The sequence below is a fragment of the Scyliorhinus torazame genome, chromosome 13 (assembly GCF_047496885.1).
Source record: "Scyliorhinus torazame isolate Kashiwa2021f chromosome 13, sScyTor2.1, whole genome shotgun sequence".
Lineage (NCBI taxonomy): Eukaryota > Metazoa > Chordata > Chondrichthyes > Carcharhiniformes > Scyliorhinidae > Scyliorhinus > Scyliorhinus torazame.
Window position 1 is genome coordinate 70,457,191 of NC_092719.1, and position 23,718 is coordinate 70,480,908.

General features: G+C 52.0%; 1 protein-coding gene across 1 annotated transcript in view; it reads left to right on the forward strand.

Moving 5' to 3' along the window:
- LOC140388097 (phosphatidylinositol 3-kinase C2 domain-containing subunit gamma-like) overlaps positions 1-23,718 on the forward strand; it is a 310,331-nt gene that overhangs the window by 156,170 nt on the left and 130,443 nt on the right. The window contains exon 20 of the mRNA XM_072471736.1: positions 13,617-13,797. Coding sequence (XP_072327837.1) covers positions 13,617-13,797 — 181 coding nt within the window. The remainder of the gene's footprint in view (positions 1-13,616; positions 13,798-23,718) is intronic.

Consider the following 23,718-nt stretch of genomic DNA (forward strand, 5'->3'; position numbering starts at 1 on the left):
ATTTTGGGAGGACCATCATTTTCACCGTTTGAACCCACCCAGCCAACGATATTGAAAGAGCATCCTACTTCTTCAATTCTTCCTTCACCCCTTCTACCAGACTGGTCAAATTCAATTAATGCAACAGTGTCCAGTCGTGAGTCACCTATATTCCCAAATACCTGAAACTCGACCTAGCCAGCTGAAACAGCAATTTCTACTGACCTCCTCCCTGTCCCTGAGGGCTCACTGGGAACACCTCACTCTTCAAATATTCTTTGCAGCACGGTAGCACAGTGGTTAGCACAATTGCTTCACAACTCCAGGGTCCCAGGTTCGATTTGCGGTTTGGGTCACTGTCTGTGTGGAGTCTGCACGTTCTCCCCGTGTGTGCGTGGGTTTCCTCCGGGTGCTCCGGTTTCCTCCCACAATCCAAAGATGTGCAGGTTAGTGGATTGGCCATGATAAATTGTCCTTAGTGTCCAAAATTACCCTTAGTGTTGGATGGAGGTGTTGACCTTGGGTAGGGTGCTCTTTCCAAGAGCCGTTGCAGACTCGATGGGCCGAATGTCCTCCTTCTGCACTGTAAATTCTATGATAATTCTGAAGATTTTTACAGTGAATAAGAGAAACTGTTTCCTTAACTGGAGGGCAGGAACCAAAGGACACAGATTAAAAATAATATGGGGAGAAATGAAGATGGATGGAATAGTAGATTTAAATGAGAAAAAGTGGGAGAAAGCTTAAGGGGAGCATATGGATTGATTGAACCAAGGGTCTGCTTCTGTGCTGTATATCCTGGGTGGGATTCTCCATCAGCCGTTGCCGGAATTGGGATATGTGGGACGGGATTTTCTCAGCCCGGGGCCGGAGAATCCCACCGGCGTGAATCGCGTCACGCCGCCCCGACGCCGGCGCACTTTTCTGCGCAAAGCGGAGAATCGGTGCCATTGTCGCCGGCGTGGTTGGCGTGCCGCCAGTCGGGGGCCACTCTACACGGCCTCCCCCCGCCGATTCATTATCGTAAAGAAGCCGAGTCCCACCAGCGCCGTCCACACCTGCTCTCAGCCAGCGGGAACTCGCCGTGGAAGGGTCGGGAGGGTGGCCTGTGGGGGGGGGGGGGAGGGAGGGGGGGTCCGACCCGGGGGGGGACCTCCAATGTGGCCTGGCCCGCGATCGGGGCCCACCGAACGGCGGGCCGGCCTCTCTAGCTAGGGTCCGCCTTTCTTCCGCGCCAGCCCCTACAGCCCATGTTGCGTCGGGGCCAGCGGGTGGAAGGTGCCACTGCACATGTGCGCGTTGGCACCGCTGCCACTTGCGCATGCGCGGATCCCGCGGTGCCCAGTTCACGCCGGGATCAGCAGCTGGAGTGGCGTGGGACGCTCCAGTGCCGTTCTGGCCCCCTGTAGGGGCCAGAATTGCTGATCCTGAGGCCATGTTAGCGCTGTCGAGAAATGCGACGGGGTTTCTGACAGCGTCGACATTTAGCCTCAGGATCAGAGAATCCCGCCCGCGATTGGGCAGAGAATCGGTTCCGACGCCGAAATCGGGGGCGAGTCGGATTTCAGGCCAAATTGCAATTCTCCGTCCACCTCAATAGGAAAATAGGACTAATTTAATAGCTGTATTAAAGAGCTATGGGCCAAATAGCTTGCTTCTGTGCTGTGTCAATCTATGGGGCTGGATTCTCCGCTCCCCGACGCCACAATCACGTTCGGCGACGGTACGGAGAATCCGTTTTGGCGCCAAAATCAGGTGTGGCCTGAGTGTCCAAAGGTTAGATGGGGTTACGGGGATAGGGTGAGGGAGTGGGTCTCGGAGTGCTCTGTTGAAGAATCAGTGCAGACTCAATGGGCTAAATGGCCTCTCTTCTGCACTTTTGGGATACAGTGATCTCTATGATTCCCTGCTAGAAATGTGAACTGATGCTTAACCTCAGAGTCAGGGAGGCTGAATCTGAGGAAATTCCGTTTAAAGGCCTGCAGCCTGGGCAGAAAAGGGTCTGCTTATCCAAGCTCATCATGTGGCATCACATGGCAGGGGGCACATTTCTTTCCTGTGATATGAGATAGCTCACCAAAGTATGTGGCTTTTTCTGTTCGTAGGGTTTTTTTCCTGCCCATTGGTGGCAATGCTAACTTCTGGCGAGAGTATAAAAGGGCCAAGATTAATATGAATCAAATTGGTGCCAATTGGATTTCTCTGCCAATTTTCTTTTTAAAAAAAATATATTTATTAAAGTTTTTTAACACAATTTTTCTCCCTTACAAACAATAACCCCCCCCCACCTCGTAACAAAAAAAAACAAGAAATCGCGCAGAGCAAGATATATACATGGCAAAATGATATATTTACACAGCTTTGTAACACTGGCCCTCATCCGTAGATGCCAGTTTCCCCAACCCTTCATGTTATCTCTTGCTCACCCACCCTCCCTGGCAGTCCCCCCTTTCCCTCCCCCCCTCCCAGGACGTCCCCCCTCAAGGTTGCTGCTGCTGCTGACCGACCTTCCTCTAACGCTCCGCGAGATAGTCTAGGAACGGTTGCCACCGCCTGTAAAACCCCTGCGCAAACCCTCTCAAGGCAAACTTAATCCTCTCCAACTTTATGAACCCAGCCATATCATTTATCCAGGCCTCCAGGCTGGGGGGCTTCGCCTCCTTCCACATTAGTAAGATCCTTCGCCGGGCTTCTAGGGACGCAAAGGCCAGAATGCCGGCCTCTTTCGCCTCCTGCACTCCCGGTTCGTCCACTACTCCAAATATTGCTATCCCCCAGCTTGACTTGACCCGGACTTTCACCACCTGAAATATTGCTCCCGCCACTCCTGTCCAGAACCCCTCCAGTGCCGGGCATGACCAAAAACATATGGACATGGTTCGCCGGGCTCCCTGAGCACCTTCCACATCTGTCCTCCACCCCAAAGAACCTACTCAACCTCGCCCCCGTCAAGTGCGCTCTGTGGACCACCTTAAATTGTATCAGGCTGAGCCTGGCACACGAGGAGGAAGAATTAACCCTACCTAGGGCATCAGCCCACAGACCTTCCTCGATCTCCTCCCCTAGCTCCTCTTCCCATTTACCCTTCAACTCTTCTACCAGCGCTTCCCCCTCTTCTTTCAACTCCTGGTGTATTTCCGACACCTTGCCCTCCCCGACCCATACACCCGAGATCACCCTATCTTGAACTCACAAAAGCCCTCACCTGCATATATCTAAAGGCATTTCCTGGGGGTAACTCGAACTTCTCCTCCAGTGCCCCTAGGCTCGCAAACGTCCCGTCGATGAACAGGTCCCCCATTCTTCCAATCCCCGCCCGATGCCAGCTCTGGAACCCCCCGCCCACCTTCCCCGGGACAAACCGGTGGTTACCCCTGATCAGGGACCACACCTATGCTCCCATTGCACCCCGGTGCCGTCTCCACTGGCCCCAGATCCTTAGCGTTGCCGCTACCACCCGGGGCTCGTGGTATACTTTGCCGGCGAGAGCGGCAGCGGTGCCGTCACCAACGTCCCCAGGCTCGTTCCTTTACAGGACGCCATCTCCATCCTCTTCCATGCGCCCCCTCACCCTCCATAACCCACTTGCGGATCATCGCCACATTTGCTGCGCAGTAGTAGCTCGCCAGGTTTGGCAGCGCCAACCCTCCTCGTTCCCTACTGCGTTCCAGGAACCCTCTCCTTACTTTCAGGGTCTTATTCGCCCACACATACCCCATAATACTCCTGCCTACTCTCTTAAAGAGTAGGTGGTCACGAAGGGAAGGCACTGAAACACAAACAGAAACCTCGGAAGGACCACCATTTTGACCGACTGCACTCTACCCGCCAGCGAGAGCGGTAGCATGTCCCATCTTTTGAAATCCTCCTCCATTTGCTCCACCAACCTCGTCAGATTCAGTTTATGTAGGGTCCCCCAACTCCTGGCTATCTGGATCCCCAGATACCAAAAGCTCCCCTCCGCCCTCCTCAGCTGTAGGTCCCTATCCCTCTTTCTTGGTCCCCCGCCTGTAAAACAAAGAGCTCACTCTTCCCTACATTGAGCCTATAGCCCGAAAACTCCCCAAACTCCCTTAGAGTCTGCATGACCTCCACCATCCCCTCCATTGGATCCGCCACGTACAGCAACAGGTCATCTGCATAGAGCGACACCCGATGCTCTTCTCCCCCTCGGACCACCCCCCTCCATTTATTAGACTCCCTCAATGACATGGCCAATGGGTTCGATCGCCAATGCGAACAACAGGGGGGACAGGGAGCACCCCTGCCTCGTCCCTCGGTACAGTCGAAAGTACTCCGACCTCCGCCGGCTCGTCACTACACTCGCCATTGGGGCTCTGTAAAGGAGCTTAACCCAACTGATAAACCCTCCCCCGAACCTAAACCTACGCAGCACCTCCCAGAGGTACTTCCACTCTACTCAGTCAAAGGCCTTCTCCGCGTCCATAGCTGCCACTATCTCCACCTCTCCCTCCTCCGATGGCATCATTATCACGTTTAAGAGCCGCCGCACATTGGTGTTTAGTTGTCTGCTCTTTACAAATCCCGTCTGGTCCTCGCCTCGTGGATTACTCCCGGGACACAGTCCTCGATCCTCGTGGCCAGCACTTTTGCCAGCAACTTTGCATCCACATTGAGGAGCGAGATCGGCCTGTACGATCCACATTGCAGTGGGTCCTTGTCCCGCTTTAGGATCAAAGAAATTGTCGCTTCCGACATTGTCGGGGGCAGGGTCCCCTCCTCTCTTGCCTCATTAAAGGTCCTCACCAGTAGCGGGGCCAACAGGTCTACGTACTTCCTGTAGAACTCCACCGGGAATCCATCCGGTCCCCGGGGCCTTCCCCGCCTGCATGCTCCCCAAACCCTTGCTCAGCTCCTCCAACCCAATTGGTGCCCCCAAACCAGCCACCTCTTGCTCCTCCACCCTCGGGAATCTCAGTTGATCTAGGAATCGGCTCATCCCCTCTTCCCCCGCTGGGGGCTGGGATCTGTACAGCTCTTCATAAAAGGCCTTAAATACCTCGTTTATTTTCGTCGCACTCCGAACCGTGGCTCCCCTTCCATCTTTGACTCCCCCTATTTCCCTCGCTGCCATCCTCTTACGGAGCTGGTGTGCCAGCATCCGACTAGCCTTTTCCCCATACTCGTAGGTCGCCCCCTGCGCTTTCCTCCACTGTGTCTCCGCCTTCCCTGTGGTCAACAGGTCAAACTCCGTCTGGAGCCGTCGTCTTTCCCCAAGTAATCTTTCCTCCGGGTCCTCTGCGTATCTCCTGTCCACTCTCAAAATCTCCCCCACTAACCTCTCCCTTTCCATACCCTCTGTCTTCTCCCTATGCCTATGAGCCCTAATGGAGATTAGCTCTCCCCTGATAACCGCCTTTAACTCCTCCCATACCACCCCCACCCGCACCTCCCCGTTGTCGTTGGCCTCCAAGTACCTTTCGATACACCCCCTCACCTTCCCACACACCACCTCGTCCGCCAACAGTCCCACATCCAGCCGCCACAACGGGCATTGGTCCCTCTCCTCTCCCAGCTCCAGTTCCACCCAGTGCGGGGCATGGTCCGAAACGGCTCTGGCCGAATACTCCGTCCCCTCCACCCTCGGGATGAGTGCCCTACCCAGAACAAAGAAATCTATCCGGGAGTAGGCTTTGTGTACATGGGAAAAGAAAGAAAATTCCCTGGCCTGCGGCCTTGCAAACCGCCATGTGTCCACTCCCCCCATCTGATCCATAAACCCCCTAAGTACCTTGGCCGCCGCCGGCCTCTTTCCAGTCCTTGATTTGGAGCGGTCCAGTGCTGGATCCAACACTGTATTGAAGTCCCCTCCCATTATCAGGCCTCCTATCTCCAGGTCCGGAATGCGCCCCAACATGCGCTTCATGAATCCTGCATCATCCCAGTTTGGGGCGTATACGTTTACCAGCACCACCCACGTCCCTTGCAGCCTACCACTCACCATTACATATCGCCCTCCATTGTCCGCTACAATAGTCTTGGCCTCAAATGACACCCGCTTTCCCACCAATATTGCCGCCCCTCTATTCTTCGCGTCCAGTCCCGAGTGGAATACCTGTCCTACCCATCCCTTTCTTAACCTGACCTGGTTCGCCACCTTCAGGTGTGTCTCTTGGAGCATGACCACGTCCGCCTTCAGTCCCTTTAACACTCGAGCCCTCTTCACCGGCCCATTCAGGCCCCTCACCACGTTATCAGCCGGATTGGAGGGGCTCTCACCCCCCCCCCCCCCCCCCCCCCTCGCCGACTAGCCATCTCCTTTTCTGGGCCAATCCCATGTCCACGCCTCCCTCACCCTCCAGTCCCCCAGATGGGGGACCCCCGTCCCGACTACCTCTTCTGTGTCCCATTCCCTTTCGGCCAGTGCAGCAGCAACCCTTTTCTCCCCCCCCCCCCCCCCCCCCCCCCCCCCCCCCGCTAGACCCCTGTCTAGCTTTTTTGCTCCCCCCATGTCAGTCCCGTAAGTCAGCTGACTCCTGCTGACCCTGGCTTCCCCCGCCGTCCCTTTGACCTCCCCGTGTGGGAGTCTCCCAATCAATATGCATTCCTTCGTTCCCCTTCCCGCCTTTCTTCCCGCGCGCGGGAAAAAACCCCGCGCTTTCCAAAGCCGGCTCCACCCCCTCTGCCGCAGCTCCTGTCGCGGCCTTGTCTCTCCTCCCCCAGCCCATGTAACATTTCCTGCGCGTGATTGACCCCCTATACACAACAACCATCACACATCAAACCTCAAACATCACCCCACCCTCACAAACCCTCAGTTAGAGTCCACCTTTTCGGCTTGTACAGAGGTCCACGCCTCTTCAGGCGTTTCAAAGTAATAGTGTTGGTCCTTGTATGTGACCCACAGTCGCGCTGGCTGCAGCATTCCGAATTTCACTTATTTCCGGTACAACGCCGCTTTGGCCCTGTTGAAACCCGCTCTCCGCTTTGCAACCTCCGTGCTCCAGTCCGGGTATATTCGGATCTCTGCATTGTCCCACTTACTGCTCCGCTCCTTCTTGGCCCATTTCAGGACCCACTCTCTGTCCGTGAACCAGTGGAACCTCACCACCATCGCCCTTGGCGGCTCATTTGCCTGGGGCTTCTTCGCCAGCACCCGATGTGCCCCGTCCAACTCCAGCGGCCTCAAAGGGGCCTTCGTGCCCATCATCGCCTCGAGCATCGTGCTTGCGTATGCCCCGGCATCAGCCCCCTCCACTCTCTCAGGGAGACCCAGGATTCGCAGATTCTTTCTCCTCGACCTGTTCTCCAGGCCTTCGAGTCTTCCCGCCCACCTCTTGTGTAGCGCCTCGTTCTGCTCCACTCTCACCGCCAGGCCCACGAGCTCGTCCTCGTTCTGACTGAATCTTTTCTGTACCACCTGGATCTTAACTTCTTGGGCCTTCTGGGTGATCCCGAGTCCTTCAAATGCCGAAAGCATAGGCGCCAACATCTCCTTGCGCATCCCCTCGCGCTGCTCCTCGAAGCAGCGCTTGATGAACTCCTGCAGCTCCCCTTTGTCCCTGGCCACCGCCATTTTGTTTTGTTTCCCTCACTTCTCCCGTTGCTCCAGTGCCGCTCCTTTGGCCGTTACACTTCTGGTCCGTTTCATAGAAGTTGGAGGGGGACCTCTCTCTTCCCTTCCCCATGGGTTGCGTCAAACAAAATTCCATTGGAGCTCCTCTAACGATCCCGAAAGTCCGTGGTAGCGGGAGCTGCCGAATCATGCGGCTTAGCTCCGCATAGCCGCAACCGGAAGTCCTCTCTGCCAATTTTCATACCCATCAAAGTCAAATGGAGCAAGAAGCGTGCATGTGGTGAATAATGGACAGATTACTCAATGAAGCCCATTTAGAACGAGAGGTCATAGTTTTAGGATAAGGGTGGGTAGCAGATTTATTACAGAGATGGGAAGAAATTAGTTCTCCCAAAGGCGCGTGAATCTGTGGAATTCACTACCCACGAGTGCGGTGGATGCTGGGACTGTGAGTACATTTAAGGAGGAGATAGACAAATTTGTAATTAGTAATGGGTTGGAGGGTTATGGAGAACGGGCAGGAAAGTGGAGTTGAGGCCGAGATCAGATCAGCTATGATGGTATTGAATGGTGGAGTGGGCTCAAGGGGCTGAATTGCCTACTCCTGCTCCAAGTTCTTATATTCTCATAATACAGATAAAAATGTACCCCATAATGTTCCCTCCAATGGAGACTGTGCTGGAGGTACCCCAGAGTACGCATTTACCCGAAACCTGTAGAAACCTTGGTAAAATTTCAAAGGCCGGTGTGACACGGAAAAGGCCACTTTTCCTCTGCCTGCTGCAATCTTTCATTGCTCTCCTGCTGTATAATGCTCCATCACCTCATGAGCTGCCAGCCAGGACTGTTTGTCGCCAGCAGAATGTGACAGGCCGGCTTGGGATATTGTTGAAAACCAGCACAGATTAACATACCCCTCCTTTGCAAACCAAGTCGAGATAGTTGAGAATAAACGTCATGGCTGACCGGCCATGCAGCCAGTGATAAAGAAAACTGAGGTAAAGCCCCATTCGGTAATCTAAATGTGGCGCTGACTGGAGGCTGAAATTGGAAGATTGATGCTTTATACTTGGAACGCTCAGTGCTGTCTGCTCCACCGGCTTTCAAGCTTTGCAACAGTCTGTAACAGATCCCCAGACAGTGGAACTATCTTTTATTTAGTGTTTATATGCTGGATGAGAGCCCAGATACTTTTTAATCAGCTTGTTTATATTCTGCAGCAGCTGGGGCAATATAAAAATAACCACGCATGCGCAATCTTGGAGGTGCCCCATTGAAATCAAGTTACAGTTTGCAGTTCCGGCTGTTACAACCTCTCCTGGTGGCTGTGTCTTCCCCCCTTCCCCTGCCCTCTTTATCTTCTTTCAGAACTCATCCCAGTTATTTTTCACTCTTCAAAATAAAAAGGAAGATTTCGCGAATATTATTGGAAGATATGATATCACAGTTGAGTAGTGTGGGATCTAAACGGTTAGCTAGCGTTGCCTAACCTCAGAACAAGTAGGAGGATATACTTGAAGGCGGGCGGACTCAAAGGAAGATGCATGGAGAAGCTTGGGAGAAGGGAACAAATTACTTTCTGGGTGCTCCAGGCAAAATGATAGAATCAGCTGGCACAGAGACAATGGGCCGAATGGCCTCCCTATGATTAAATCATCTTATACTGATAGTTCCTTTCAGCCCATGTGTCAGCTTCTGAAAATTAGGACACCTGCTTTTTCCACCCAGCGATATGGGGACAGCACAAGAAAATGGTTGTTTAAACGGAAGATCAGTCATGAGTGGGCTCGAAGGAATGGTCCACTCCGGCTCCTATTCCTCATGTTCCTTTTTGCACTGAGATTGGAACTTGTCTGAAGCAATCATATCAGCCAAAGGGTAAAAACATCGCCTGTCACAACATGTTAGATATCGTTTTCGCCCACTATTGGTTGCACATAGTCTGAGGCAGAACCACGTAAGATGAGCAGATACTTTCTGAGCCACAATTACACGTGTGTGTTTATTTAATAAGCCAAATACTGCGGAGGCAGAAACCTAAAACAAGAACAGAGGGTAGTGGAAAAACTCAGCGACTCTGGCAGCAATCGAAGGAGAAAACGCAGAGTCAATATTTCAAGTCCTTTTCTTCTGACGAAGAGTCACGTGGACTCGAAATGTTGACCCTGCTGTCTCTCCTTACAGTTGCTGCCAGTCCCACTGAGCTTTTCCCAGCATCCTCTGGTCTTGCTTTTGGTTAATATTTGCTCCCAAAGAAATTCAGAGATAACCAGTGAGGTACTAAATTACAGTTCTCGTTTAAACTACTAATTTTCCTTGTGACTCTGGGGTGCACCTAGCTGTGATCTTACTGACTCATTAATGCCAAGTTTCTTCAAGACTAGTCACAGCTGTTTTTTTTAAGTTAAGAGGGATGAACCGTAGTGTGATGAATAACTGAACAGTCCCTTCACCACAGTTACAGAATTTCCTGCACTGAAAAATTGAATAGGGAATGGAGATAGAATGGTGACTACGTTATATTTAATTTTAAAAATTGCATTACACTAATTGTATTTAGGATTTAGACTACAGGATTACTGTGATGGGTGACTCTAAGTGAGATGTGGTAGCAATTATATCACCTACAAAGTAGAAGAACGTTGTAGGAGCATAATCTAACAAAAATTGACATTGAGCTAAAGAACAAAATAAAGGGTAAAGGCTTGGTCAAAGGTTTTAAGGGGTGTCTAGACAGGAAAGAGAGATTGAGGATGGAATTCCAGAGTTCAAGGCTGATCAAGGTAGGGAAAAGGAAGTGGTGGTGAATTAAATGAGTGCAAATATCTCGGAGAACGTTGGAGGCGATTAAGGAGATGAAGAGGGGTGGGGCCATGGGGGAGGGTGTTACAGAATATAACATGAGGATGGGAATTTGAGGTGTTTGTGGATAGGGAACTATTATAGGTCAGTGAGCACATGGATGATGGGTTAGCTGGACTTGTTACTCAGCTAAATTCTTTAACTGTGAGAATTGATTTAATTCTGTTTATGCATTCATAGAATATAGAATCGAATCATAGAATCCTTACAGTGCAGAAGGAGGCCATTCAGCCCATCCAGTCTGCACTGACCCTCCAAAAGATCACCCCATCTAGGCCCACTCCGCCTCCCTATCCCCGTAACCCCACCTAATCTTCAAATCTTTAGACTTCAAAAAAGTCTGAGGTTCAATTAAACTCAGGGACAGAGGAATGTCACATAAATGCTTCAAGCACTCTTCAACCAATCAGCAGATCACACAATCAAAACTTCCAGTGTTATGTGTTCTTTGGGTTTCGTCAGCATCAAAGAGATGTAAAGATTTTTATGTCCTACCATCGAAGGTCTCAATGATACCGGTGCAGCATAAAACGTCATCAGGAAATTCCCTGTTTAAGGAGTCCTGGAAAGAGGCAGATGACAGCTGTTGTGTTGTGAAATTAGTTTTGGTGTGAGAGACTCTCAAATGGTGAGAACTGAAACCAAAAGAGTCGTGAAATCAATTTCCCCCAAAGCCTCCTGGGAATTAAGGCCAAGGTTTTCCGCCCTGTCCGATTTTTTGTCCATTCACTTTATATGGAGGGAAAATTGTCTCTTGACATGCTCAAGAGCAGGAACCCAGCCTAGTAAAGCTAATAGACAAGTGTACAAGGTAATCAAAAAGACAATTAGCCATTTGTTGAGGCTGCTCTGTCATTTAGTTAGATCATCGCTGATCATCTATTTCAATGCCACTTTCCCGCACTATCTCCATATCCCTTGATGTCATTAGTATCCAGAAATCTATCCATTCCTGTTCTCAAACATGCTCAGTGATTGAGCTTCCACAGTTCCCTGGGGTAGAGAATTTCAAATATTCTCCACCCTCTGACTGTAGAAATTTCTCCTTATGGCCTATCCCTTGTCGTGAGATTATGTCCCCTGATTTTAGACCCATTGTCATAACCCTCACGAGGTCCAAGGGGAAGCCATCATTGATCTCCCCATGGAGTACGAGCTTCCCAAGTAGGGGGGGGCGGAAGCCAACCAGCTGAGGCTCATCATGAGCTTACATAAAAGCAGTCCCAAAACAGGGCCTGGTGTGGTTAGTCCTCCCAGCTAGGATTCTACTGAGAGCAATTTGCTGTGTTATGCAGACCTTTGTAAATAGTGTAAATAAATCTATGTTTGTTTCCCTCCTCTGAGTTATTAAGCTCATCAATCAGGGGAAACATATGTACAACCCCCCTGTCATGCCCTGTAAGAATTGTGTAAGTTTCAATGAGGTCACCCAAGATCCTTCGAAACACGAGGAAAAACAGACCCAGTCTTCTCAATCTCTCCCCATAAAACAATCCCACCATTCTAGAGATTAATCTGGTTACCCTCCAGTGCACTCCCTCGATGTTAAGTATATCCCTCCTGAGATAAGGGGACCAGAACTGTCCACAAAATGGAATTAGCCTTTATCTTAAAGGCTAAACAGAGGACTGAAATAATCTGGAATATTGTGTCCTCTTTTTGGCACCTGGGGCGAAATTCTCCCCCAACGGCGCGATGTCCACTGACTGGCGCCAAAAACGGCGCCAATCAGACGGGCATCGCGCCGGCCCAAAGGTGCGGAATGCTCCGCATCTTTGGGGGCCGAGCCCCAACATTGAGGGGCTAGGCCGGCGCCGGAGGGATTTCCACCCCGCCAGCTGGCGGAAATGGCGTTTGTTGCCCCGCCAGCTGGCGCGGAAATGCGGCGCATGCGCGGGAGCGTCAGCAGCCGCCGACAGTTTCCCGCACATGCGCAGTGGGGAGAGTCTCTTCCGCCTCGGCCATGGTGGAGGCCCTGGCGGAGGCGGAAGGGAAAGAGTGCCCCCACGGCACAGGCCCAGGGCGTCATTCTCCGACCCCCCCGCCGGGTCGGAGAATGGCCGTTGGCCGCCGTGAACCCCGCCCCCGCCGAAGTCTCCGGTACCGGAGATTGGGCGGGGGCGGGAATCGGGCCGCGCAAGTTGGCGGGACCCCCCCGCTCAATTCTCCGGCCCGGATGGGCCGAAGTCCCGCCCAGAAATTGCCTGTCCCGCCGGCGTAAATCAAAGCTGGTATTTACCGGTGGGACCAGGTGGCGTGGGCGGGCTCCGGGGTTCTGGGGGGGCGCGGGGCGATCTGGCCCCGGGGGGTGACCCCACGGTGGCCTGGCCCGCGATCGGGGCCCACCGACCCGCGGGCGGGCCTGTGCCGTGGGGGCACTCTTTCCCTTCCGCCTCCGCCACGGCCTCCACCATGGCGGAGGCGGAAGAGACTCTCCCCACTGCGCATGCGCGGGAAACTATCGGCGGCCGCTGACGCTCCCGCGCATGCGCCGCATTTCCGCGCCAGCTGGCGGGGCAACAAACGCCATTTCCGCCAGCTGGCGGGGCGGAAATCCCTCCGGCGCCGGCCTAGCCCCTCAATGTTGGGGCTCGGCCCCCAAAGATGCGAAGCATTCCGCACCTTTGGGCTGGCGCGATGCCCGTCTGATTGGCGCCGTTGGGGGAGAATTTCGCCCCAGATCTCAGAAATGATAAACTGACCTTGGAGGATATGCACCATACTTATTCACCAGAATTCTATCAATCCTTACAGTATTAAATTATGAGGATAGAGTGCATGACTTGTATTTACTTTGATTAAGGTTGGCCTAATTGAATGGAAAAATGGGCTCAGGAGCTAAATGCCCTACTTCACTTTCCGAGTTCCTTCAGTGCCGTCTTGTCAGCCTTTCTGAAGCTATATTTTCTATGTTGGCCTGAATGGACAAGTGGTTCCGAAAGTGTTGATGTTATTCATAAATATTCAGCTTAGATTATGTGGAGGGGGTTGGTGGTGGTGAGAGCTATTGATAAAATCACATTGATATTGGTGTTATTTTAATGCCCATCTTCAAATTGTTCTAGCCTACTTTTAACACCAAAAGATTTCTCCTTTGGGGACAATTTCCTGTATTATATTGCAGAGCACTATCTGGAATCTTTGAGGAAATGATTGACTGTCCCTTCCTGATTTTTGTTGTAATTCTGTTCATGATGCTGAGGCTCGAGTGCAGATTGTTCTTTGTATTCCTCCACAGGTTATTGAAGGATGGCTTAGCAGATTCTCAATTTAAGGGTAGGTACAGCCAGCTTTTAGCAGCTGTGCTCTGCTGTTTGGGGAAAACAATGCAGGATGAATTTGACAAAGAGACCAAGCTCGTCGACAGGTTGGCTGAGATAGCAGAGAAAACCCGGGCAGCTGACCAATCAAAGCGCTCGGTGAGTACAACCAAGACCTGTCCAATGGCATCTTTGGTAAATGTTAACCCTTTAAAAAGTCTTGTTACTTAGCCATGGCCTTGGGCTCAGGTCAGGGTGAAAGGGAAATAATTCTCAATCTAAATGGAGTCATTTTCTTGTATTTTTAATATAAAATCCAAAAGGTTCAGTCAGACTTCAGAATGAGTGAACCTTGTTTGGACATGGACACAAGCGATTTTCAATAACTTGGTCAACTACCCGCGTGTATCCTTGCCTCTCTTTTTGACACCTTTTTTTAGGTTGACATATCTGGATAAATGGGTTTACAAAGTGTTAATATTATTAATAAATGTTCGGCATACATGATAGGACATTTGAGGGTGGGAGGAAGGGTTTTAGTTGCAAGTACTACAGATAGGAGGGGGATTAATTTACAACAGCTCTGATTTCTCCTCTCATCACCCATTTGTGAACAGAAATATGTTTTGGAGTTTTTGATTTCCTCCATTTTACCGGTGGTGTGTTTTCCCAAACCCGTTCAGTTTTGGAATGATTCAATCCTCAATGGATAACCCCACAGCAAACCCGAGATAGAGTAAAATCAGAGGGTTAGTTTATTATCCATTCACACTAAAAAATGAGTGGGAAGGGGTTTGCCACGTAGCCCATGGCACATTCACATAATAAAAGAGGGATACGGGGGAAGAAAGAGGTTTAGGGCAAAGACCACAGACAAAATAAGAATTATTGTTTCAAGTGAGTTCAGAATCCAGGATCAAAAGCATAATGGTGTATTCTTTCAGAGGGGTTAGCAGGCTGAAGCTGATGTGAGGTTGATCCATTTGTCCAATAGCACTGACTTCCAGGAGGGGAGAAACCCATAGGGATTAAGCAGTCTTGCAGCCCATGTCCACAGGCAGGCTTGTGCTGGCATTATCCAGGATTGTGCTGACAAGGGGCAAGTAACATTTGTGCCACCCAAGTGGCAGGTAATGACCATCTTTAATAAGAGAGAATCAACCCATCACCCCATGACATTCAATGGCATTCCCATCACTGAATCCCCCACTATCAACATCCTGGGGTTACCATTGACCAGAAACTCAACTCGACTAGCCACAGTAATACTGTGACTACAAGAACAGGTCAGAGGCTAGGAATCCTGCAGCGAGCAACTCACCTCCTGATTCCCCAAAGCCTGTCCCCAACCTACAAGGCACAAGTCAGGAGGACGATGGAATACTCCCAACTTGCCTTGATGAGTGCAACTCCAACACTCAAGAAGCTCAACACCATCCAGGACAAACAGCCCTCTTGATTGGCACCCAATCCACAAACATTCACTCCCTCTAGCACTTACACAGGGTGTCAGTCATATGTACCATCTACAAGATGCACGGCAGGAACTCACCAAGTCTCCTTAGGCAGCACCTTCCAAACCCATGACCACTACCATCCAGAAGGACAAGGGCAGCAGATACCTGGGAACCCCACCTGGAATTTCCCCTCCAAGTCACTCACCATTCCGACTTGGAAATATATATGCCGTTCATTCACTTTTGCTGGGTCAAAATCCGGAAACTCTCTGCCTAACAGCACATGGGTGTATCTATACCACAAGGACTGCAGCAGCTCAAGAAGGAGCTCACCACTACCTTCTCAAAAGCAATTAGGGATGGGCAAAAAAAAATGCTGGCCTAGTCAGCGAAGCCCACATCCCATAAAAATGAATTTTTTTTTTTAAATAGGCACTGGTACAGAAGTTCCAATGTTCCAGTGGAAGTGTAGATAAGCAGCCAGGCGATTTAAAATCTGGACAGCTCTGGTTCCTTGCTGCTCTGTTGATAGAAGATGTCAGACTGCAGAACCATAAGTCAATATTACAAGTTCTAGCAACTTAGGGGTGCCATGACCGCTTGGTTTGGACAAAGTATATATATTCCTGATCCCGATTTCTGAGATGGTTAATGTTGCAAACATCAATAAGTCCCAGCAGTTTCCAGGACCTTTTGTCCTTACCAAAGTATCATCTCTGTTGGTCAGAACTCTGCCTTAGAAATGGAAAGGGTTTTGTGCATGTCCTTGGAATTTGATTTCTGCAGTCACGGAGAGCATTAGCACTTTTTTATTGATAATGAGATCCTTATTGTTTTCTGAAGGCTACAAATTCGTTTTTGTGTGAGTCATAGCCAGTCAGGCCATAAAGTAGCCAGGATAATATTGACATATATATATATATTCTTTCATGTCTTCTGGGCATGACACAGGATACAATTTCCCAGATGATGGCCTCTTGTAAAGAATGAGCACCAATTCTCAGAATTTGCAGGTTATTTCATTGCACAGTAAGAAGTCTGACAACACCAGGTTAAAGTCCAACAGGTTTATTTCGAATCACTGGCTTTCGGAGCGTAGCTGATCACCTGATGAAGGAGCTGTGCTCTGAAAGCTAGTGATTCGAAACAAACCTGTTGGACTTTAACCTGGTGTTGTAAGACTTCTTACTGTGCCCACCCCAGTCCAACACCGGCATCTCCACTTCATTGTTTCACTGTAATACACATCAGAGCTTGACCACACCCTGACCTGAAATTCACACACAGGTTCCAGCAGTGGTCATAAGTTGGGAGCAGGAACCTTGACAAATTTTCCCCTTTCCTTCTTCCTCGCAAAATGTCCAACCATATCGACGACCTCGCACCACCCCAGCAGGGGTGAGCCCACGGAGCAGTGACTCAGAATCAAAGCTGGGAACTGCTCGATGTGTGGAGTTCAGCATTGTAGTACATTCACTGGCAACACTATCAGGGTAAATTATTCTTCATTGGCTGAACCGATTTTTTTCTGCAATAACAGACTGCACAGCTGTGGTGAACCACTGTAATAGGAGATGTAAGGTAGGACCTGCACTACAGGTTCGCCGGTAGCTCCTGCCGCCTGGCTCCGGCCACGGAGAACTGTATAAATATGCATGACTTCCAGTGCCCTGCCATTTCGCCAGCTGCAGCAGGAGGCCTCGCATCTGACTGTAATAAAGCCACAGTTGTACCCAACTTTAGTCTTTGTGCAATTGATCGTGCATCAATTTATTACAGTCAGATTTTCCACAGAATGGATATCCGAATTAAGCCCGATCGCCTGCAGCTGGATCCTCACTCGCTCGACGCCAGGAAAGACTTTACTCACTGGCTAGCATGTTTCGAGGCCTACATCAACGCGGCGGACCACGCGCCAACGGAGGCTCAGACGATAAATGTCCTGTACTCCAGACTGAGCTCCAGTGTTTTCCCGTTGATCCAAGACGCCACGAATTACACAAAAGAAATGGAACTCCTCAAAGAACACTACGCGCAGAAGATGAACATACTCTTTGCCAGGCATGTACTTGCCGCCCGCTCGCAACTACCTGGTGAGTCCATCGAAGACTTCTGGCGGGCCCTAATTCCACTCGTCCGGGACTGTGACTGTCAGGCCGTCAAAGCCGCAGAACACTCGAATCTCCTCATGCGCGATGCCTTCGTGACGGGGATTGCGTCGGACCGCATCCGAGAACGATTGCTGGGAGGGACCACGCTCAAACTGGCGGAGACGAAAACCTTTGCGCTCTCCATGACGGTCGCATCCCGTAACGTACAATCGTACCTCTCCCCACCGCGCTGCCTTCTACTCCTTCCTACCCCTCCAGGACCCCGCCGATGACCTCCTCAGACGGGGCTCTGCCTTCGCAGTACGCCTGCGCCGCACGCCGATCCACGCACCCCAGGGGTCCCCGCTGCTACTTCTGCGGTCAGAAGCACCCCCGCCAATACTGCCCAGCCCGCACTGCCGTTTGTAAAGCCTGCAGTAAAAAGGGCCACTTCGCGGCTGTGTGCCAGGCCCCGCAGTCGCAGCGATCGCGCCCGCTATCGCCCCCACCCCCATGCCAGACGCACAATGGGAGCCGCCATCTTGTCCCGACCCTGCAATGTGCGCACCATGGGCGCCGCCATCTTGTCCCGACCCCGCAATGGGCGCCGCCATCTTGTCCCCCACAGGGACTCCGGACATCCCGATATCGGAACCGCACACGCTCGCCACCCGAAGCATCCGATGGCTACCCGCAGCTCACTTCGATGACGCTGGACCAATCTCGCCCGCACAACCTGGCCACCGCGTCGACGACGGTTAAAATCAACGGCCATGCGACCTCGTGTCTGCTGGACTCCGGGAGCACCGAAAGCTTTGTTCACCCAGATACAGTAAGGCGCTGCTCCCTCCCGGTCCACCCTGCCAATCAAAGGATCTCCCTAGCCGCCGGATCCCACTCCGTCCCAATCTGAGGCTTTTGTACAGTCACCCTCATGGTCCAGGGCGTAGAATTTAGTAACTTCCGCCTCTATGTCCTTCCTAATCTCTGCGCTGCACTCCTGTTGGGCCTGGACGTCCAGTGCAATCTCCAGAGCCTCACCCTCAAATTTGGCGGGCCCTGACCCCCCCTTACTGTTTGCGGCCTCGAAACCCTCAAGGTCGATTCCCCCCTCCCTTTTTGCCAATTTAACTGCGGATTGCAAGCCCGTTGCCACTAGGAGCAGATGGTACAGCACCCAGGACAAGACCTTCATCAGGTGCGAAGTCCAGCGGCTGCTTAAGGAGGGTATTATCGAGGCCAGCAACAGCCCGTGGAGAGCCCAAGTGGTAGTGGTTAAAACTGGGGACAAACGCAGGATGGTCGTGGACTACAGCCAGACCATCAATCGGTACACGCAGCTCGACGCGTAACCCTCCCACGCATATCTGATATGGTCAATCAGATTGCGCAGAACCGGGTCTTCTCAACAATTGACCTGAAATCCGCCTACCACCAGCTCCCCAGCCGGAAGTCGGACCGGCCATACACTGCCTTCGAGGCGGACGGTCACCTCTACCACTTCCTTAGGGTCCCTTTCGGTGTCACAAATGGGGTCTCGGTCTTCCAAAGAGAGATGGACCGAATGGTCGACCAGTACGGTTTGCGGGCCTCCTTTCCGTACTTAGATAATGTCACCATCTGCGACCATGACCAGCAGGACCACGATACCAACCTCGATACATTCCTCCGCACTGCCACTCTTCTCAACCTGATCTACAACAAAGAGAAGTGTGTGTGCAGCACGACCCAGTTAGCCATTCTCGGCTATGTAGTCCAAAACTGAGTTCTTGGGCCCGACCCCGAGCGCATGCGCCCCCTCATGGAACTTCCCCTCCCCCACTGCCCCAAGGCCCTCAAATGCTGCCTGGGGTTCTTTTCCTACTACGCTCAGTGGGTCCCAAACTATGCGGACAAGGCCCGCCCACTCATTCAGTTAACCCAATTCCCGGTTGCGGCCGAGACACAACATGCTTTTGCCCCCATCAGAGCAGACATCGCCAAGGCGGGGATGCGCGCAGTGGATGAGTCACTGCCTTTCCAAGTAGAAAGCGACGCTTCAGACGTCGCCCTTGCCGCCACTCTAAACCAAGCAGGCAGACCCGTGGCATTCTTTTCCCGCACCCTTCATGCCTCTGAAATTTGACACTTATCCGTCGAGAAGGAGGCCCAAGCTATCGTTGAAGCTGTGCGGCATTGGAGGCATTACCTGGCCGGTAAGAGATTCACTCTCCTTACGGACCAACGGTCGGTAGCCTTCACGTTCAATAACACACAGCGGGGCAAGATCAAAAATGATAAAATCTTGCGGTGTAGAATCGAGCTCTCCACCTATAATTACGAGATCTTATATCGCCCCGGTAAACTCAACGAGCCCTCAGACGCCCTCTCCCAAGGTACATGTGCCAGCGCACAAGTGGACCAACTCCGGGCCCTACACGACAGCCTTTGTCACCTGGGGGTCACTCGATTGTACCATCTGGTCAAAGCTCGCAATCTGCCCTACTCCGTCAAGGAAGTAAGGACAGTCACCAGGGACTGCCAGGTCTGTGCGGAGTGCAAGCCGCACTTCTACCAGCCAGACCGTGCGTGCCCGGTGAAGGCTTCCCGTCCCTTTGAACACCTCAGCGTGGATTTCAAAGGGCCCCTCCCCTCCACCGACCGTAACACGTACATCGTCAGTGTGGTCGATGAGTACTCCAGATTCCCCTTCGCCATCCCATGCCCCGATATGACGTCTGCCACCGTCATCAAGGCCCTCAGCACCATCTTCGCTCTGTTCGGTTTCCCCGACTACATCCACAGTGACAGGGGATCCTCATTCATGAGCGATGAGCTGCGTCAGTTCCTGCTCAGTAGGGGTATTGCCTCCAGCAGGATGACCAGCTACAACCCCCGGGGAAACGGGCAAGTAGAACAGGAGAATGGGACAGTTTGGAGGGCCGTCCAGCTGGCACTACGGTCCAGGAACCTCTCAGCCTCTCGCTGGCAGGAGGTCCTCCCTGATGCTCTGCACTCCATCCGGTCACTATTGTGCATCGCCACTAATAACACACCCCATGAACGTGTTTTTACCTACCCCAGGAAGTCCACATCCGGGGTGTCGCTCCTGACTTGGCTCGCTGCTCCAGGACCGGTCCTTCTCCGTAGGCACGTCTGACTCCACAAGGTGGATCCCTTGGTGGACAGGGTTCACCTGCTCCACGCCAACCCTCAATATGCCTACGTTGAGTTCCCCGAAGGCCACCAAGATACTGTCTCACTCAGGGACCTGGTACCGTCAGGTTCCATCCCAATGCCCCCCCCCCACCTCCCACCGCGCCGCAATATTGACCCCACCAGACCATCCACCCCCTCCCCCTTTCCGCACAAGAGGCGAAGAGGACTTTGGCACGCTCCCGGAGTTCCCCGATGACTGGCCAGCATCAGCACCGCCATCGGTGCCACCTCCACCACCGCCAGCACTGACTTCGCCGCCACCGTTATGCCGCTGCCTACGAAGCACCAAAACACCGGACCGGCTGAACCTTTGACGGACTCCGGACCGTCAACATGGACTTTTCTTTCCCTACCACTGTACATAATTGCACTAATTGTATATAGTCTCACATCACCCCCGCCGGACTCATTTTTAACAGGGGGTGAATGTGGTGAACCACTGTAATAGGAGATGTAAGGTAGGACCTGCACTACAGGTACACCGGTAGCTCCTGTCGGCTGGCTCCGCCCACGGATAACTGTATAAATATGTATGACTTCCAGTGCCCTGCCATTTCGCCAGCTGCAGCAGGAGGCCACTCATCTGACTGTAATTTTTTTTTTTTTAATATGTTTTATTGAAATTTTTTTCCCAAACAACAATTTTTCCCCTCTTACAAAGCAAACGCAACAAAACAATACAGAAATTTTTAACAATACACAAGTAACAAAACCCCATTATCTTTGACCTAAACTAAACTAACCCCTCCCCCCCTCTCCCCCCCCCCCTTCCCCCTGAGTTGCTGCTGCTGGTCATCTGTCTTCCCTCTAACGTTCCCCTAGGTAGTCGAGAAATGGCTGCCACCGCCTGGTGAACCCTTGAGCCGATCCTCTCAGGGCAAACTTTATCTGCTCCAGTTTAATGAACCCCGCCATATCATTTACCCAGGCCTCCAGTCCGGGGGGTTTCGCCTCCTTCCACATGAGTAGGATCCTGCGCCGGGCTACTAGGGACGCAAAGGCCATAACGTCGGCCTCTTTCGCCTCCTGCACTCCCGGCTCTTCCGCAACTCCAAATAGAGCTAACCCCCAGCCTGGTTTGACCCGGGCCTTCACCACCCGCGAAATCACTCCCGTCACTCCCTTCCAATACCCTTCCAGTGCCGGGCACGCCCAAAACATATGTGCGTGGTTTGCCGGGCTCCCGCCACACCTCCCACATTTGTCCTCCACTCCAAAGAACCTGCTCAATCTTGCTCCCGTTATGTGTGCTCTATGTAGCACCTTAAATTGAATCAGGCTAAGCCTGGCGCATGAGGAAGAGGAATTTACCCTGCTTAGGGCATCAGCCCACATACCCTCCTCTATCTCCTCCCCTAGTTCTTCTTCCCACTTTCCTTTTAGTTCGCCCACCGACTCCTCCCCCTCTTCCCTCATCTCTCAGTAAATCTCTGACACTTTGCACTCCCTGACCCACACCCCTGAAAGCACCCTGTCCTGTATGCCCTGTGTCGGGAGCAACGGAAATTCCCTCACCTGTTGTCTAGTAAACGCCCTCACCTGCATATATCTCAAGAAATTTCCCCGAGGCAACTTATACTTTTCCTCCAATGCTCCCAAGCTCGCAAAAGTCCCATCTATAAATAAATCTCCCACCCTCCTAATTCCCAACTGGTACCAGCTCTGAAATCCTCCATCCATTCTTCCTGGGGCGAACCTATGGTTGTTCCTGATTGGGGACCCCACCAGGGCTCCCCGCACCCCTCTCTGTCGCCTCCACTGTCCCCAGATATTCAATGTTGCCGCCACCACCGGGTTCGTGGTAAACTTTTTAGGTGAGATCGGTAGAGGCGCCGTCACCAGCGCCTCTAACCTCGTCCCTTTACAGGACTTTCTCTCCAGTCTTTTCCACGCCGCTCCCTCACCCTCCATCATCCATTTACGTATCATTGCCACATTGGCGGCCCAATAGTAATCGCCCAAGTTCGGTAGTGCCAATCCTCCTCTGTCCCTACTACGCTGAAGGAACCCCCTCCTTACTCTCGGAACTTTCCTTGCCCACACGAAGCTCGTGATGCTCCTGTCTATTTTATTAAAAAAGGTCTTGGTGATTAGTATAGGGAGACATTGAAATACAAATAAGAACCTCGGGAGGACCATCATCTTAATTGCTTGCACCCTGCCCGCCAGCGATAGAGGCTGCATGTCCCACCTCTTGAAGTCCTCTTCCATTTGTTCTACCAACCATGTCAGATTAAGTCTGTGCAAGGTTCCCCAGCTCCTAGCGATCTGAATCCCCAGGTATCGGAAGTTTCTTTCCACTTTCCTTAGAGGCAAGCCTTCTATCTCTCTACTCTGGTCCCCTGGATGTATCACAAATAATTCACTCTTCCCCATGTTTAGCCTATACCCCGAGAAATCCCCGAACCCCCTCAAAATTCGCATAACCTCTATCATCCCCCCCGCTGGGTCCGACACGTATAACAATAGGTCATCCGCGTATAACGAGACTCGGTGTTCTTCTCCCCCTCTAATCACCCCTCTCCATTTCCTGGAGTCTCTCAACGCCATGGCCAGAGGTTCAATTGCCAACGCGAACAACAATGGAGACAGCGGGCATCCCTGTCTTGTTCCCCTATATAGTCGGAAATACTCCGATCTATGTCGACCTGTAACTACGCTTGCCGTTGGAGCCCCATAAAGAAGTCTAACCCAGCTAATCAGCCCGTTCCCAAACCCAAACCTCCTTAACACTTCCCATAAATACTCCCACTCCACCCTATCAAATGCCTTCTCTGCGTCCATTGCCGCCACTATCTCTGCCTCCCCCTCCACTGGGGGCATCATTATTACCCCTAATAGTCGTCGCACGTTAACATTCAGTTGTCTCCCTTTTACGAACCCTGTCTGGTCTTCGTGCACCACCCCCGGGACACAGTCCTCTATCCTCGATGCCAGTACCTTTGCCAACAATTTGGCGTCCACGTTCAATAATGAAATGGGTCTATAGGACCCGCACTGCAATGGATCTTTATCCCTCTTCAAAATTAACGATATCGTCGCCTCCGACATCGTCGGGGGTAGAGTCCCCCCTTCCCTGGCCTCATTGAACGTCCTCACCATCAACGGGGCCAACAAGTCCACATATTTTCTGTAATATTCCACCGGGAACCCGTCTGGTCCCGGGGCCTTCCCTGCTTGCATGCTTCCCAGTCCCTTAATAACCTCGTCCACCCCAATCGGTGCCCCCGGGCCTACCACCCCCCGCTCCTCCACTTTCGGGAACCTCAATTGGTCCAGGAACTGCCGCATCCCCTCCTCTCCCTCTGGGGGTTGAGACCTATACAGTTCCTCAT